Source organism: Lithobates pipiens, unplaced genomic scaffold (genome assembly GCF_037356315.1).
Source record: "Lithobates pipiens isolate NorthernLeopardFrog02 unplaced genomic scaffold, aLitPip1_a1.2 Scaffold_22, whole genome shotgun sequence".
NCBI lineage: Eukaryota > Metazoa > Chordata > Amphibia > Anura > Ranidae > Lithobates > Lithobates pipiens.
In genome coordinates, this window is record NW_027507784.1 from 328028138 (window position 1) to 328046215 (window position 18078).

Consider the following 18078-nt stretch of genomic DNA (forward strand, 5'->3'; position numbering starts at 1 on the left):
ACACAACACACATAACTGCAGCGTTCGCAGAGTCAGGCCTGATCCCTGCGATCGCTAACAGTTTTTTTTGGTAGCGTTTTATACAGTCGCTGACAGGCTAGGTGCTTTTTTACCTGTGAGTCTCACTACTGTACCCCTAAATTTAGAGCCCAAAATGGCAAAGCGAAGGTACACTAGTGAAGAGGCCTACACGTTTCTGAGCATGACAGATAGTGAAGAGGAAGACACTGATCTGTCAGAATCAGGCTCAGAATACGAACCTGTAGAGGACAGCGCCTCCATGTCAGATAGCTCTGACGACGAAGAAGAGGTCCCTGCTATTGTCAGGCGTACCCGGCCCCGATTTTCTGATGTTGTTGAGGTGCAGGAACCAGAAGTCCCTCGTATGGAGTATAGAGCCAGTACTAGCGCCGCTCATCCTTTTGGTGAACTGGCAAGCACCAGCGGCCTAGTACACCCTGGGCGTACATCCAGCACTGCAGTATCACGTGGTGACGTGGCGAGTCCCATAAGTGCAGTTCAAGCTGGCGAGGTGGCAAGCACAAGTAGTGTCCCGCTGCCACCAAGAAGAAGAAGACAAAGACAGGCCCGTCGTACCCATAGTGCCCTTCCTGCAGAATTCGCCTATCCCAATTGGGTGCCCACCACTTCTGCAGAACCCGTACTTCCCCCATTCACTGCCCAACCCGGTATTCAGGTGGATACAGATGATTTTACGCCACTCGATTTTTATTCTCTGTATCTCACGGAAGATCTCTATAGATCTATTGTGGACCAAACCAATTTATATGCTGGTCAACGCATCGCCGCTAATCCCCAGTTGCCGTCTCTTGCCAGAGATTGGAAACCAGTTACGGTTTCCGAATTTAAGTCGTTTCTGGGCCTTTCCCTCAACATGGGCACACACAAATTTATGCGGATGCGGGCTTATTGGTCCACGCATCCGGCTGACCACATGCCCCTGTTCTCTAACTCCATGCCCAGGGCACGATACGAGCAGATCTTGCGGTTCTTGCACTTCAGTGACAATGAACTTTGTCGTCCACGTGGAGACCCTGAATACGATCGGCTCTACAAAATTCGGCCCCTCATAAACCACTTCAACCAACGTTTTGCAGACTTGTTTATTCCCCAAAAAGTTGTCTGCGTTGATGAGTCCCTGGTTAAGTTTACTGGTCGCTTGTCATTCAAACAGTACATTCCCAACAAGCGTACCAGGTACGGGGTCAAGCTCTATAAGTGCTGTGACAGGGCCACAGGCTATGCATGGAGCTTTATGGTTTATGAGGGTAAAGATAGTTACGTAGAGCCGGAGAACTGCCCTGATTACATAGGAAGCGCTGGCAAGATAGTGTGGAAATTGGTGTCACCCTTATTCGGAAAGGGGTACCACTTGTACGTGGACAACTATTACACCAGCGTGCCACTGTTTAGTCATTTATTTGATAATCAGATTGGAGCATGTGGCACCGTGCGACCTAATCGCCGGGGCTTTCCCCAGCGGCTTGTAGATTCCCGTCTTAGGCTGGGGGAGAGAGCCTGCTATCGGTGTAATAATTTGCTCGCTATGAAGTGGAGGCATAATAAGAATGTTTTCGTTCTTACCTCCCTTCATGCAGACACGACGGTCCAAATTTCTACGGCGACTGGTATTGTGGAGAAACCCCTCTGTGTCCACGAATATAACAAAAATATGGGAGGGGTGGACCTCAATGACCAGATGTTAGCGCCGTATCTAACTTCCCGTAAGACCAGACGCTGGTACAAAAAAGTGTCTGCTTACTTATTTCAATTGGCTTTGCTGAATGCTTTTGTGCTATACAAAGCTTCAGGCGGAACATTAACCTTTCTTTTCTTCCAAAGAGAGGTTGTCACAGAGCTTCTGTTTCCAGACGGTTCTGTACCTCACCATTCCCAACCAAATGCAGTAAGCCGGCTGTATGAGAGGCATTATTCTTATGTCCTCCCGAGTACCCCTACCCAACGAGCCCCCCAAAAAAGATGTCGTGTCTGTAGCAAGCGCGGATATAGGCGTGACACCCGTTCTTATTGTCCACGCTGTCCTGGCCAGCCTGGTCTTTGTCAGGGTGAGTGTTTTGAACGCTACCACACACTAGTGAAGTATTAGCGTAGGGTACAGCATTTCACAGGCTAGGCACACTAACACAGGGTCTCCCAAGATGCCATCGCATTTTGAGAGACCCGAACCGTTACAGTTACAGTTTACAGTTCAAAAAAAAGTGTATAAAAAAAAAAAAAAAAAAAAAAAGTAAAATAAAAAAACCAAAAAAAATATAAAATATAAAAACCAAAAATAGTTGTCGTTTTATTGTTCTCTCTCTCTCTCTCTCTCTCTCTCTCTCTCTCTCTTCTCTCAAATTTTTTATACTTTACTGTTTACTGTGTTATTGTTAACCATTTTTCATGTTTTCAGGTACGCCATTCAGCTGCAGCGTGGATTTATTTATCTTGACAGCAACAGCGTTTGCTCCCACGATACATAAAGCCGCGACTCCAGTGCTGTAGGAGGTGATTTCACCACCACAGTTAAAAAAGAGCATATATGCCGAAGCATGGGGGCATAAGGGGTGGAGGAGCGATTTTGCTCCTAATGCCGCGTACATACGGTCAAAATTCCGACGGAGGGCTTGCCCGTGGAAAAGTTTGAACGTATGTACGCAGCATAACTTTTTTGCGGGAGGATGCCCCCATGCTTCGGCATATATATATTTTAGGCACAGGTTGTGTTAAAAAATGTTTTATTTTTTACTGTTTTTTTTGGCAATTGCTTTGCAGGTATGGTATGGTAAGGTTTTACTGGGATGTTACTTTGTTTTAACGTTAACCATAATTTGCTTAGCAGGTACGCCATTCAGCTGCAGCGCGGATTTATTTATCTTGACAGCAACAGCGTTTGCTCCCACGATACATAAAGCCGTGACTCCAGTGCTGTAGGCGGTGATTTCACCACCACAGTTAAAAAAGAGCATATATGCCGAAGCATGGGGGCATAAGGGGTGGAGGAGTGATTTTGCTCCTAATGCCGCGTACATACGGTCAAAATTCCGACAGGGGGCTTGCCCATGGAAAAGTTTGAACGTATGTACGCGGCATAACTTTTTTGCGGGAGGATGCCCCCATGCTTCGGCATATATATATTTTAGGCACAGGTTGTGTTAAAAAATGTTTTATTTTTTACTGTTTTTTTTGGCAATTGCTTTGCAGGTATGGTATGGTAAGGTTTTACTGGGATGTTACTTTGTTTTAACGTTAACCATAATTTGCTTAGCAGGTACGCCATTCAGCTGCAGCGCGGATTTATTTATCTTGACAGCAACAGCGTTTGCTCCCACGATACATAAAGCCGTGACTCCAGTGCTGTAGGCGGTGATTTCACCACCACAGTTAAAAAAGAGCATATATGCCGAAGCATGGGGGCATAAGGGGTGGAGGAGTGATTTTGCTCCTAATGCCGCGTACATACGGTCAAAATTCCGACAGGGGGCTTGCCCATGGAAAAGTTTGAACGTATGTACGCGGCATAACTTTTTTGCGGGAGGATGCCCCCATGCTTCGGCATATATAAATGGTGCATGTATGTCCATCATTAGAAGTGGGTGGATGAAGGGAGGTATCTAATGGTGGGCATACCCACCGATCAATCTCTTTTTTTTCGTTCAGACAACATGACTCTCAGTAAATAGCTTGGGGTGTCTACTTTCCAAAATGGGGTAATTTGGGGGGATTTTGTGCTATTTTGGCATTTTATGGCCTTTGCACCCTTAGAAATCCTGAAGGTGGTGATTGGTTTTCGGGGTGCCGTACGCGACTAGACTCCCAAAAAGTCCCACACATGTGGTATCCCCATACTCGGGAGAAGTAGCCGAATATATTTTGGGGTGCAATTCCACATATAACCATAGCATGTGTGAGCAATATATCATTTAGTGACAACTTTGTGCAAAAAAAAAAAAGTTTGTAATATTCCCGCAACTTGTGGCAAAATATAAAATATTCCATGGACTCAACATGCCTCTCAGTAAATAGCTTGGGGTGTCTACTTTCCAAAATGGGGTCATTTTGGGGGGTTTTGTGCTATTTTGGCTTTTTATGGCCTTCGAAACTGTGATAGGTAGTGAGGGGTAAAATCAAAAATTTGCACCCTTAGAAATCCTGAAGGTGGTGATTGGTTTTCGGGATGCCGTGCGCGACTATACTCCCAAAAAGTCCCACACATGTGGTATCCCCGTACTCGGGAGAAGTAGCGGAATATATTTTGGGGTGCAATTCCACATATAACCATGGCATGTGTGAGCAATATATCATTTAGTGACAACTTTTTGTACATTTTTTTTTTTTTTTTGTCATTATTCAATCCCTTAGGACAAAAAAAATAAATATTCAATGGGCTCAACATACCCATCAGCAGTTTCCTTGGGGTGTCTACTTTCCAAAATGGGGTCATTTGGGGGGGTTTTGTGCCATCTTGGCATTTTATGGCCGTCAAAACTGTGATAGGTAGTGATAGGTAGTGAGGAGTAAAATAAAAAAATTATGCCCTTAGAAATCCTGAAGGCGGTGCTTGGATTTCGGGGTCCCGTACGCGGCTAGGCTCCCAAAAAGTCCCACACATGTGGTATCCCTGTACTCAGGAGAAGCAGCAGAATGTATTTTGGGGTGTCATTTCACATATGCCCATAGCATGTGTGAGCAATATATCATTTAGTGACAACTTTGTGCAAAAAAAAAAAAGTTTGTAATATTCCCGCAACTTGTGGCAAAATATAAAATATTCCATGGACTCAACATGCCTCTCAGTAAATAGCTTGGGGTGTCTACTTTCCAAAATGGGGTCATTTTGGGGGGTTTTGTGCTATTTTGGCTTTTTATGGCCTTCGAAACTGTGATAGGTAGTGAGGGGTAAAATCAAAAATTTGCACCCTTAGAAATCCTGAAGGTGGTGATTGGATTTCGGGATGCCGTGCGCGACTATACTCCCAAAAAGTCCCACACATGTGGTATCCCCGTACTCGGGAGAAGTAGCGGAATATATTTTGGGGTGCAATTCCACATATAACCATGGCATGTGTGAGCAATATATCATTTAGTGACAACTTTTTGTACATTTTTTTTTTTTTTTTTTTTTTAGTCATTATTCAATCCCTTAGGACAAAAAAAATAAATATTCAATGGGCTCAACATACCCATCAGCAGTTTCCTTGGGGTGTCTACTTTCCAAAATGGGGTCATTTGGGGGGGTTTTGTGCCATCTTGGCATTTTATGGCCGTCAAAACTGTGATAGGTAGTGATAGGTAGTGAGGAGTAAAATAAAAAAATTATGCCCTTAGAAATCCTGAAGGCGGTGCTTGGATTTCGGGGTCCCGTACGCGGCTAGGCTCCCAAAAAGTCCCACACATGTGGTATCCCTGTACTCAGGAGAAGCAGCAGAATGTATTTTGGGGTGTCATTTCACATATGCCCATAGCATGTGTGAGCAATATATCATTTAGTGACAACTTTGTGCAAAAAAAAAAAAGTTTGTAATATTCCCGCAACTTGTGGCAAAATATAAAATATTCCATGGACTCAACATGCCTCTCAGTAAATAGCTTGGGGTGTCTACTTTCCAAAATGGGGTCATTTTGGGGGGTTTTGTGCTATTTTGGCTTTTTATGGCCTTCGAAACTGTGATAGGTAGTGAGGGGTAAAATCAAAAATTTGCACCCTTAGAAATCCTGAAGGTGGTGATTGGATTTCGGGATGCCGTGCGCGACTATACTCCCAAAAAGTCCCACACATGTGGTATCCCCGTACTCGGGAGAAGTAGCGGAATATATTTTGGGGTGCAATTCCACATATAACCATGGCATGTGTGAGCAATATATCATTTAGTGACAACTTTTTGTACATTTTTTTTTTTTTTTTTTTTTTAGTCATTATTCAATCCCTTAGGACAAAAAAAATAAATATTCAATGGGCTCAACATACCCATCAGCAGTTTCCTTGGGGTGTCTACTTTCCAAAATGGGGTCATTTGGGGGGGTTTTGTGCCATCTTGGCATTTTATGGCCGTCAAAACTGTGATAGGTAGTGATAGGTAGTGAGGAGTAAAATAAAAAAATTATGCCCTTAGAAATCCTGAAGGCGGTGCTTGGATTTCGGGGTCCCGTACGCGGCTAGGCTCCCAAAAAGTCCCACACATGTGGTATCCCTGTACTCAGGAGAAGCAGCAGAATGTATTTTGGGGTGTCATTTCACATATGCCCATAGCATGTGTGAGCAATATATCATTTAGTGACAACTTTGTGCAAAAAAAAAAAAGTTTGTAATATTCCCGCAACTTGTGGCAAAATATAAAATATTCCATGGACTCAACATGCCTCTCAGTAAATAGCTTGGGGTGTCTACTTTCCAAAATGGGGTCATTTTGGGGGGTTTTGTGCTATTTTGGCTTTTTATGGCCTTCGAAACTGTGATAGGTAGTGAGGGGTAAAATCAAAAATTTGCACCCTTAGAAATCCTGAAGGTGGTGATTGGTTTTCGGGATGCCGTGCGCGACTATACTCCCAAAAAGTCCCACACATGTGGTATCCCCGTACTCGGGAGAAGTAGCGGAATATATTTTGGGGTGCAATTCCACATATAACCATGGCATGTGTGAGCAATATATCATTTAGTGACAACTTTTTGTACTTTTTTTTTTTTTTTTTGTCATTATTCAATCCCTTAGGACAAAAAAAATAAATATTCAATGGGCTCAACATACCCATCAGCAGTTTTCTTGGGGTGTCTACTTTCCAAAATGGGGTCATTTGGGGGGGTTTTGTGCCATCTTGGCATTTTATGGCCGTCAAAACTGTGATAGGTAGTGATAGGTAGTGAGGAGTAAAATAAAAAAATTATGCCCTTAGAAATCCTGAAGGCGGTGCTTGGATTTCGGGGTCCCGTACGCGGCTAGGCTCCCAAAAAGTCCCACACATGTGGTATCCCTGTACTCAGGAGAAGCAGCAGAATGTATTTTGGGGTGTCATTTCACATATGCCCATAGCATGTGTGAGCAATATATCATTTAGTGACAACTTTGTGCAAAAAAAAAAAAGTTTGTAATATTCCCGCAACTTGTGGCAAAATATAAAATATTCCATGGACTCAACATGCCTCTCAGTAAATAGCTTGGGGTGTCTACTTTCCAAAATGGGGTCATTTTGGGGGGTTTTGTGCTATTTTGGCTTTTTATGGCCTTCGAAACTGTGATAGGTAGTGAGGGGTAAAATCAAAAATTTGCACCCTTAGAAATCCTGAAGGTGGTGATTGGATTTCGGGATGCCGTGCGCGACTATACTCCCAAAAAGTCCCACACATGTGGTATCCCCGTACTCGGGAGAAGTAGCGGAATATATTTTGGGGTGCAATTCCACATATAACCATGGCATGTGTGAGCAATATATCATTTAGTGACAACTTTTTGTACATTTTTTTTTTTTTTTTTTTTTTAGTCATTATTCAATCCCTTAGGACAAAAAAAATAAATATTCAATGGGCTCAACATACCCATCAGCAGTTTCCTTGGGGTGTCTACTTTCCAAAATGGGGTCATTTGGGGGGGTTTTGTGCCATCTTGGCATTTTATGGCCGTCAAAACTGTGATAGGTAGTGATAGGTAGTGAGGAGTAAAATAAAAAAATTATGCCCTTAGAAATCCTGAAGGCGGTGCTTGGATTTCGGGGTCCCGTACGCGGCTAGGCTCCCAAAAAGTCCCACACATGTGGTATCCCCGTACTCGGGAGAAGTAGCGGAATATATTTTGGGGTGCAATTCCACATATAACCATGGCATGTGTGAGCAATATATCATTTAGTGACAACTTTTTGTACATTTTTTTTTTTTTTTTTTTTTAGTCATTATTCAATCCCTTAGGACAAAAAAAATAAATATTCAATGGGCTCAACATACCCATCAGCAGTTTCCTTGGGGTGTCTACTTTCCAAAATGGGGTCATTTGGGGGGGTTTTGTGCCATCTTGGCATTTTATGGCCGTCAAAACTGTGATAGGTAGTGATAGGTAGTGAGGAGTAAAATAAAAAAATTTGCACCCTTAGAAATCCTGAAGGTGGTGATTGGATTTCGGGATGCCGTGCGCGACTATACTCCCAAAAAGTCCCACACATGTGGTATCCCCGTACTCGGGAGAAGTAGCGGAATATATTTTGGGGTGCAATTCCACATATAACCATGGCATGTGTGAGCAATATATCATTTAGTGACAACTTTTTGTACATTTTTTTTTTTTTTTTTTTTTTAGTCATTATTCAATCCCTTAGGACAAAAAAAATAAATATTCAATGGGCTCAACATACCCATCAGCAGTTTCCTTGGGGTGTCTACTTTCCAAAATGGGGTCATTTGGGGGGGTTTTGTGCCATCTTGGCATTTTATGGCCGTCAAAACTGTGATAGGTAGTGATAGGTAGTGAGGAGTAAAATAAAAAAATTATGCCCTTAGAAATCCTGAAGGCGGTGCTTGGATTTCGGGGTCCCGTACGCGGCTAGGCTCCCAAAAAGTCCCACACATGTGGTATCCCTGTACTCAGGAGAAGCAGCAGAATGTATTTTGGGGTGTCATTTCACATATGCCCATAGCATGTGTGAGCAATATATCATTTAGTGACAACTTTGTGCAAAAAAAAAAAAGTTTGTAATATTCCCGCAACTTGTGGCAAAATATAAAATATTCCATGGACTCAACATGCCTCTCAGTAAATAGCTTGGGGTGTCTACTTTCCAAAATGGGGTCATTTTGGGGGGTTTTGTGCTATTTTGGCTTTTTATGGCCTTCGAAACTGTGATAGGTAGTGAGGGGTAAAATCAAAAATTTGCACCCTTAGAAATCCTGAAGGTGGTGATTGGTTTTCGGGATGCCGTGCGCGACTATACTCCCAAAAAGTCCCACACATGTGGTATCCCCGTACTCGGGAGAAGTAGCGGAATATATTTTGGGGTGCAATTCCACATATAACCATGGCATGTGTGAGCAATATATCATTTAGTGACAACTTTTTGTACTTTTTTTTTTTTTTTTTGTCATTATTCAATCCCTTAGGACAAAAAAAATAAATATTCAATGGGCTCAACATACCCATCAGCAGTTTCCTTGGGGTGTCTACTTTCCAAAATGGGGTCATTTGGGGGGGTTTTGTGCCATCTTGGCATTTTATGGCCGTCAAAACTGTGATAGGTAGTGATAGGTAGTGAGGAGTAAAATAAAAAAATTATGCCCTTAGAAATCCTGAAGGCGGTGCTTGGATTTCGGGGTCCCGTACGCGGCTAGGCTCCCAAAAAGTCCCACACATGTGGTATCCCTGTACTCAGGAGAAGCAGCAGAATGTATTTTGGGGTGTCATTTCACATATGCCCATAGCATGTGTGAGCAATATATCATTTAGTGACAACTTTGTGCAAAAAAAAAAAAGTTTGTAATATTCCCGCAACTTGTGGCAAAATATAAAATATTCCATGGACTCAACATGCCTCTCAGTAAATAGCTTGGGGTGTCTACTTTCCAAAATGGGGTCATTTTGGGGGGTTTTGTGCTATTTTGGCTTTTTATGGCCTTCGAAACTGTGATAGGTAGTGAGGGGTAAAATCAAAAATTTGCACCCTTAGAAATCCTGAAGGTGGTGATTGGTTTTCGGGATGCCGTGCGCGACTATACTCCCAAAAAGTCCCACACATGCGGTATCCCCGTACTCGGGAGAAGTAGCGGAATATATTTTGGGGTGCAATTCCACATATAACCATGGCATGTGTGAGCAATATATCATTTAGTGACAACTTTTTGTACTTTTTTTTTTTTTTTTTTGTCATTATTCAATCCCTTAGGACAAAAAAAATAAATATTCAATGGGCTCAACATACCCATCAGCAGTTTCCTTGGGGTGTCTACTTTCCAAAATGGGGTCATTTGGGGGGGGTTTGTACTGCCCTGCCATTTTAGCACCTCAAGAAATGAGATAGGCAGTCATAAATTAAAAGCTGTGTAAATTCCAGAAAATGTACTCTAGTTTGTAGACGCTATAACTTTTGCGCAAACCAAAAAATATACGCTTATTGACATTTTTTTTACTAAAGACATGTGGCTGAATAAATTTTGCCCTCAATGTATGACTAAAATTTCGTTTATTCGATTTTTCTTATAACAAAAAGAAGAAAATATCATTTTTTTTCAAAATTTTCGCTCTTTTTCCATTTATATCGCAAAAAATAAAAATCGCAGAGGCAATCAAATACCATCAAAAGAAAGCTCTATTTGTGGGAAGAAAAGGACGCAAATTTCGTTTGGGTGCAATATTGCATGACCGCGCAATTACCAGTTAAAGCAGCGCAGTGCGAAATTGCAAAAACACCTCTGGTCCTTAAGGTATTTATTGGTCCGAGGCTGAAGTGGTTAAATGTTACAAAGAATATAACAGAATATGTAAAAAGGAAATCAAGGATGCAAAATTCAAAACGAAACACAGATTGCAAAAGATAGTAAGACAAACCCAAAAAAATTCTTCAAATATATTAATAGTAAAAAGGTCAAGTTTGAGCATGTAGGCCCTTTACAAAATAATCTGGAGTGAGTGACTGGGGACAAAGAGAAGGCTAATTTATTAAATACTTTCTTCAGCTCTGTGTATACAAAGGAGCATGGGGGAGCTCATGTCCATAATGGGGGTGGTAGTGACACAGTCCCAAATCCAGAATGGCTCAAAAGTGATATGGTCTAGAAATATTTGGACAGAATAAAGGTGGATAAAGCATCTGGAATTGATGGCATCCACCCACGGATCCTAAAAGAATTGAGCTCTGTAATTTCGAAGCCATTTAGGAACTCATTAATGACAGGAATAGTACCACTGGATTGGCACAGGGCCAATGTGGTGCCTATATTTTAAAAGGGAACAAAGTCTTTACCAAGTAACTATAGACCTGTTAGTTTAACTTCTATAGTTGGGAAGATACTGAAGAGATTAATAAAAGATCACATAGACGAGTTCTTGCAGGAAAAAAATATTTTAAGCAACAGACAGCATGGACTCATGAAAGACAGAAGTTGTCAGACAAACCTGATTTCTTTTCATGAGGAGGTAAGTAAAACCTTGGACAGAGGGATGGTGGTGGACGTGGTATACTTGGATTTTGCAAAAGCGTTCGATGCAGTTTCGCACACATGGCTCATGTGTAAGGTAAAGTCTACAGGTTTGGAAATATCAGTTTGTAAATGGATAGAAAACTGACTAAAAGACAGAATTCAGAGAGTAGTGGTTAATGATTTTTACTCTGAATGGTCTTAGGTTATCAGTGGTGTACCCCAAGGTTCAGTGCTGGGAACCTTGCTTTTTAATATCTTTATAAATGATATTGGGTCTGGGATCAAAAGTAACATTTCCGTCTTTGCAGATGACACCAAGCAATGCATTGGAATAATATCTTTACAGGATGTCTCCAATTTACAAGCCGACCTCAATGCTCTGTCTAATTGGGCGACTATGTGGCAGAGGAGGTTTAATGTTGAGAAATGTAAAGTTATGCACTCGGGGGCTAAGACTATGCATGCATCATACATACTAGTGGGAGTGCAACTGGGGGGGGGTCCATAGTGGAGAAGGATCTGGCGGTTTTGGTAGATCATAAGCTCAATAATAGCATGCAATTCCAAGCTGCAGTTTCCAAAGCGAGCAAAGTCCTTTCTTGTATTAGGAGAGGTATGGACTCCAGAGAGAGAGAGATATCATTTTGCCCCTGTTCAAATCATTAGTAGGACCTCATCTGGAATATGCAGTTCATTTTTGGGCTCCAGTTCTCAAAAAGGATATTGGGGAACTGGAGAAAGTGCAGAGAAGGGCAACCAAACTGATAAGAGGCATGGAGGAGCTCAGCTATGAGGAAAGATTAGAGGAACTGAATTTATTTACTCTTGATAAGAGGAGATTAAAGGGGTATATGATCAACATGTACAAATATATAAGAGGTCCATATAGTGAACTTGGTGTTGAGTTATTCACTTTACACTCAACAAAGAGGACAAATGGGCACTCTTTACGTCTAGAGGAAAAGAGATTTCATCTCCAAATACGGAAAGGTTTCTTCACAGTAAGAGCTGTGAAAATGTGGAATAGACTCCCTGCAGAGGTGGTTCTGGCCAGCTCAGTGGATTGCTTTAAGAAAGGCCTGGATTATTTCCTAAGTGTACATAATATAACTGGGTACTGACATTTATAGGTAAAGTTGGTCCAGGGAAAATCCGATTGCCTCTCGGGGATCAGGAAGGAATTTTTCCCCTGCCTTATCAAATTGGATCATGCTCTGCTGGGGTTTTTTGCCTTCCTCTGGATCAACTGTGGGTATAGAATTGGGTATATTGGATTGTATGATATTATTATTATTTTTTATTTTTTGTTTTGTTTTTTTGTGGTTGAATTAGATTGACTTGTGTCTTTTTTCAACCTGACTAACTATGTAACTATATTATAAATGTTGGCAAACCCATTTAGATAAGTTTTATGTAATGATGTAAAAGCTGAAGATTCTATATTAGATTATCTAAAAAAAAAAAAAAAGGATTTGGGGCTTGCATTGATAAGCAAATGGAGCACATTGTCAGGCAAATTTAACTTATATTTCAGATCAGTTTGAGATATTTCACAGGTATATATGGCCTGACATTGACTTCCTTAATACCGGCAGTTAAATTCCTCCTAAAATGCATCTAGCTGCTTTTGCATTTACGTTAAGAGAGAAAACCAGCCCTGAAGTTTATGCATATAGGCCCTGATAGCTCACAAGACCATTTCCAGGTCACAGTTATGATCTCTGCTTACCCAACACAGTTCCATAGTATTTCTTCTCCTTCAGTACCTTCCCTCCTCTCATGAAGCGGCAGATAAATTCCGCCTGGTCATGCTTTTCCTTGTGCACCTTGAAGCAGAGGATGGAGCACAGAGAGTGGCGAATACCACCAACAAACTTTTTCTTTACAACATTCCAGCAAGTGTATGAATCCTGTTCTTGTAGTTCTCTGTAATTGCCTGCTGTGTAGAGGGAGCCTTTCTCCTTCACTTCAGTTTCCTTGTCACCTCGCCGGATGAACCATACTGCAGTTATGGACCTGGGGTATCGCCCTGAGATATGGCATTTTAGGACTGCAATGCTCCCGTCAGTCCAGTCCTTGCACCCTGAAATGTCTGTCACTAGAATAGCAGAGAGACAAGATATATTAAGCAATGATTGATAATCATTTAAATCCTTAACTGGCAGAGAATTTATAATTATTGATCATTTAAACAAGCTCATTATTTCCCAATGCTGTTTACAGGTCACTTAATACTTACATACAGTGGAAGTATGACTAACAGCCTATATCAAAGACAATATAAGGTGGTCTCTTTGGACCTGATCCATGCAAGTCATGTTACAGAAAATAACTTGCAGCTAATCTCAGAAAAGAGGTTGTGTCATCCTCAATTGGGAAACTGGAGTGTATAATAAGTAATTCTGTCTATTGGCAAAGGAGTTTCCAAATTGTTAAGTAAGTCGTCAGCCTGTCACTGTTGGAGCGGTCTGATAATAACAAGTCATATAGAAGACTGTTGGCTATAGTTAATTGTGTATGTTGGCCCGTGATCTTAGAGGAGAAAAGCTGTACTTTGTGCCTAATTGATATGATTACATCACAGTTCCAGAAGTTGTGTAATATAGTTCTCGGAGTAGAGCAGTCCCTAAAGCAAGAGCCAGAAGTTAAGCCCCATACACACTGTGAGATTTTCTGCTGATTTTTGTCTTCAGATTTACCAAAACCATGTAGTGCAAAGGCCTGCTTGATTGCATACAAATTGAAACTCCTAAGGTTTGACCTCATATTATATGGTTTTGGTAAATCTGAAGACAAAACTCAACAGAAAATCTGATAGTGTGTACAGGGCTTTAGAGGATAAATGGTATGGAACTTAGTGGGGGTGATATCCCATCGGGTAAAATGTCTTATTGCCGTCTCCCTGATAGTAAGAGACTTAGTACATTTATGAAGATTTTCTAACATAGTGTCCCAGTCTTGGGAGAATCAGCTTCCCATTTATGCATCTGTGGCAATTTATCAGGAGCAGAAATGTTTAGTAGATGACAGTGTAATGAGGCAATTAAACCTTTACAACGTGGTGAATTTGTGCATATTTTTACAAAAATCGTAATGGGCCAGGTAGATGTACATTTATTATGAAAAAAAAATAAAAAATCTATAATATGAAGATAGTGGAAATGTCCTTGAGGGAAGGCATTTTTGGTCTGTTGAAAATGAAAAATGGGAATAAATTTGATCCCATCCTAAAAGGATGAAAGAGTCAGTAAAGAATTTGAAATCCACCACTGTAAAGGCAACGGGTTGGGAAAGGTGGGTGGTAAAGTGGGATTGCCATAAAAATTTGACACCTGAGGGTCCATCCGAAAGCAAAAGTATTTGCCTTTATAAAGTCACCATAATTTGTAAGACTGAGCCACCAACATATTCAGAGTAAGCAGGTTTTTATACAGTTTTTATACAGTGTGGATTTAGACCATAACAGGCCCATTAAGTAGTAGGGTTGTATAAAGGTTTATTCAAACCTGATCCACGGTACTTTAGAATTAGGGATAGTCCACTGAGCTATTTGCGTAAAACCTGGCAGAAAGATAATAAAGCCACAGATGTGGGAAGCCAAGTCCTCCTGATGACTGGGAGTAGTACAAAATACAATATGTTCAGAAAACAGAGTTCTTTTTTATTAATAAATTTGTTTATCACCACTTGAAATGTGTCTAAAAATGATTTCTGAGATTAGTGTGGGGAGCTCCCAAATAAGATAAAGGATCTTTGAGAGAATATTACTCTTAATTGCTACAATTTTACCTAAAAAGGAGAGATCTTATAACAGGTCCAAAGTTTAGGCATATTACATCATTTCGTAATAAGCAGGGGATCATTTTATTGAAATATGGTATGGATATTAGGAGTTAACGTGATCCCCAGGTGGGAGATCGAGTCCATAGACCATTAAAAATTGAAAGGAAGAGCAGAGAGATTTGTACTGGGAGGGGGGAATACCAACAGGCATGTCCGTTGATTTAAACAAATTAACACAGTGATCTGAAAGAGAGAAGAAATTGAGGATCGAAAATAAATTAAATAAAGATATATGAGGTTGGGTCAGAAAAGGGACTGCATCATCTGCATACATACATAATTTGTACATAGGTGGGTCTTGCCGATAGCCTTGAATATCTAGGAATGTCATGTAATAGCTGTGCTTAGGGTTTCCTTGGCCAATGCAAAAAGAGTTGCATCCCGGAAGCTTAATTCTGGTTTTGGCAGGTAATATAGAGCCTTAAAACCATGTAGGAATTCTGCACAAAAACTGTATTATGGTAATGGCTTAGACATGTATTGCCAGGAGACACTGTCAAATGCCTTATGGATATCAAAGCTAAGTAATAGAAATTGTTGGGAGTGTAGATTAGCATCTTGAATGATATTGGTGACTAGATGCAGGGCCGGGACAAGGGGTGGGCAGGACGAGGCGGCTGCCCTGGGAACTGTGGTATCATTTGAGGTGGGGGGGGGGGTGGCACCACAAGGAGACTGAGTAAGGGGGGGGTGATTTGTGTTGAGAAGGTTAAACTCTCCCCCTAAAAAACGTGGAGATTGTATCTCAAAGAAAGTAGAGAACAATGAGGCTTGTGTGTCGTTTGGAGCATATATGTTATCTATTGTGATTTCACTCCCAGCTATTGTGGCATAGATGATCAGAAATCTTCAACATCTCACTAAGTATGTTGTAACATAGATGGGATTGGGTTGTGAATCAGAATTACTCCCCCCCCCCCCTTTTTTTTTGATGAATAGACGGTAGAGAAGGATTAAGTAAATGTAAAAATGTGGGGTGACTGGATGTAGAACAATGTGTCTCTTGTAATAAGAGAATCTTGGCTCCTAATGATTTATATTGTGTGCAGACATTCTTTCATTTAAGTGGGCAATTGAATCCCTGTAGATTCTGTGATATAATTCTTAATCCCATCTACAGAGGAAATAAACAGTGTTCTAATGTTGGTTAGAAAGCAAGGTAGACTTGAGGGGGTGGGGGGAATGAAAGATCCACAACTCCATATGCATGCTTCTATGATAAACATTGCATGCTTAGATACAATACAGAGACTTAAATACATAACAATACATAACAAATTGCACCATCCTAACAATATTTTGACTAAAAAAACTAGTTAAACATGTTGAACAAGAAAGGGAACCCATTAGTAATATCCAAAAATGTGGGTCAAGTACTTGGGGTCCTTTCACAGGGGCTTTCGATCAGGTCCGCCTGTCAGTTTTTCAGGCGGACCTGATCGGACACTCCATTCCCCCGTATAGGGCAGAGGAAGTCAGCGGTGACATGTCCGCTGACACCCACTGCTATCCGATCCTATCCGCCAAATCCAGATAGATGATGATCCTATTTTCCATCCGTCGATCGGATCAGATGGCGGTCCATTTTCATTCGATCTCCTCATATAGGAGAGCAGGACTCTGACAGGTCCATCTCAGCACAGTGAGCGAAGACGGACCTGTCTTAGCTCACCGCTCAGTGAATTGTTTCCCCGCTGAGCAAGCGGAATCTGTCAAAACAGACAAGCCCGTGTGAAAGCAGCCTAACTGAAGTCCAGACAACAAAAAAATCTGTAGGACTAAAAAGTGCATAACTCAATACAACACATCCAGGCAACACGTAATTGAAAAATGCATGAAAGGTGCACCAGGCAGAAAGGGGAAGTAGAAGAAAAAAAAATTTAATATAATAAAAAAGGTACAAATATCCATCTGCAGTGGTGCTTGAGAAAGTATCCAAGAAAAAAAGGTCCAAATATCAATCTTCAGTTGTGCTTGAGAAAGTATCCAACTAGAATAAGTCCATCTTAGCCTGCTTTGTGATGAATCCTGCATCTATACCTCCAAGGAGAGGGGGTGCTCCATATGGGCCTGGGAGTCGATGGAGGGATAGATCCTGATCCACAAGTTCTAGTTTTTCTAGAGCTTCTTGGCCCTCAGAAATGGTGGTCACAATGTAAGTGGTGCCATTATGTAGAATGATAAATTTAAATGGAATCGGATCCTGGCATCAGCAAGGACTGAGGTGATTTCCTTCAGTTTGCAATGATGATCTAAGGTCTCAGGAGAGATATCAGGGAAAATTTTCAGCTCTTAAGATATCTTCTTTAATCAGAAATTCTTTTATACATAAGACAATAGGCTCTAGGTGGTTTGTTTGGGGGTGGGTTGGGGCATAATGCCCGATGAATATGGCCACAAGTAAATGCATGTGGGTCCTGGTCAGCAAAGATTTAAAGAGTCATAACATGGCTGGCATGAGATATGTGGCCATTTTTGGGACACCTGAATTTTAAAGTTGTTATGCCTGTAACAGTTGCCTAAGTCCTCAACATGGGGCTGTAAATGGTTAAAAGCAGCTGCAAAACTCTCTGCTTAACTTGTTGTAAGCAAGGCTAAGCTCATCATGTTTACTTTCAAATATGTCAGTCCGGTTACTAGTGCTGTGATTTCTTGTGAGAGAGTAAGAGCAGTCTTTTGAAGTTCTGATTGAAACTAAGCTGCAAGATTGTTTTTCATGGCTTCTAAGCTGTAAAATTGCGCACACCTGTGGAATGGTGACAAACGACGGTACTTAAAAACCCTCATATGCAATGCTTTAAAAGTCTTTACAGGTTACCAGTTTAGAGTTACACAAGATGTCTGGTGCTAAAATTATTGCACATGCCCTGACCTTCACAGTTACACCTCACATGTATACCGCAATCACTGTTTACATTTGTGTGTTCACATTTATGTGTGCGCACAGGTCACTTTACAATTTTTTTTAAATTTTATTATTTATTTATTTACATGTATTTTATACACTGTCTCTTTAAAAAAAAAAAGCAATCTATGTTATAGGTGGGTCAGTGACAGGTATTCTTTACTGAGAGATCTGGGGTCTGTTAGGACCCAGGTCT

At 41.1% G+C, this 18078-nt stretch overlaps 1 protein-coding gene across 3 annotated transcripts in view; it reads right to left on the reverse strand.

The window, feature by feature from the left end:
• LOC143925049 (cell adhesion molecule 3-like) overlaps positions 1-18078 on the reverse strand; it is a 106132-nt gene that overhangs the window by 37610 nt on the left and 50444 nt on the right. For all 3 annotated transcript variants that reach the window (XR_013261931.1, XM_077449631.1, XM_077449630.1), the window contains exon 6: positions 12864-13232. Coding sequence is in view for 2 of the 3 variants with exons in the window: in XM_077449631.1 (XP_077305757.1) it covers positions 12864-13232 (369 nt within the window). In the remaining variant the exon portion in view is untranslated. The remainder of the gene's footprint in view (positions 1-12863; positions 13233-18078) is intronic.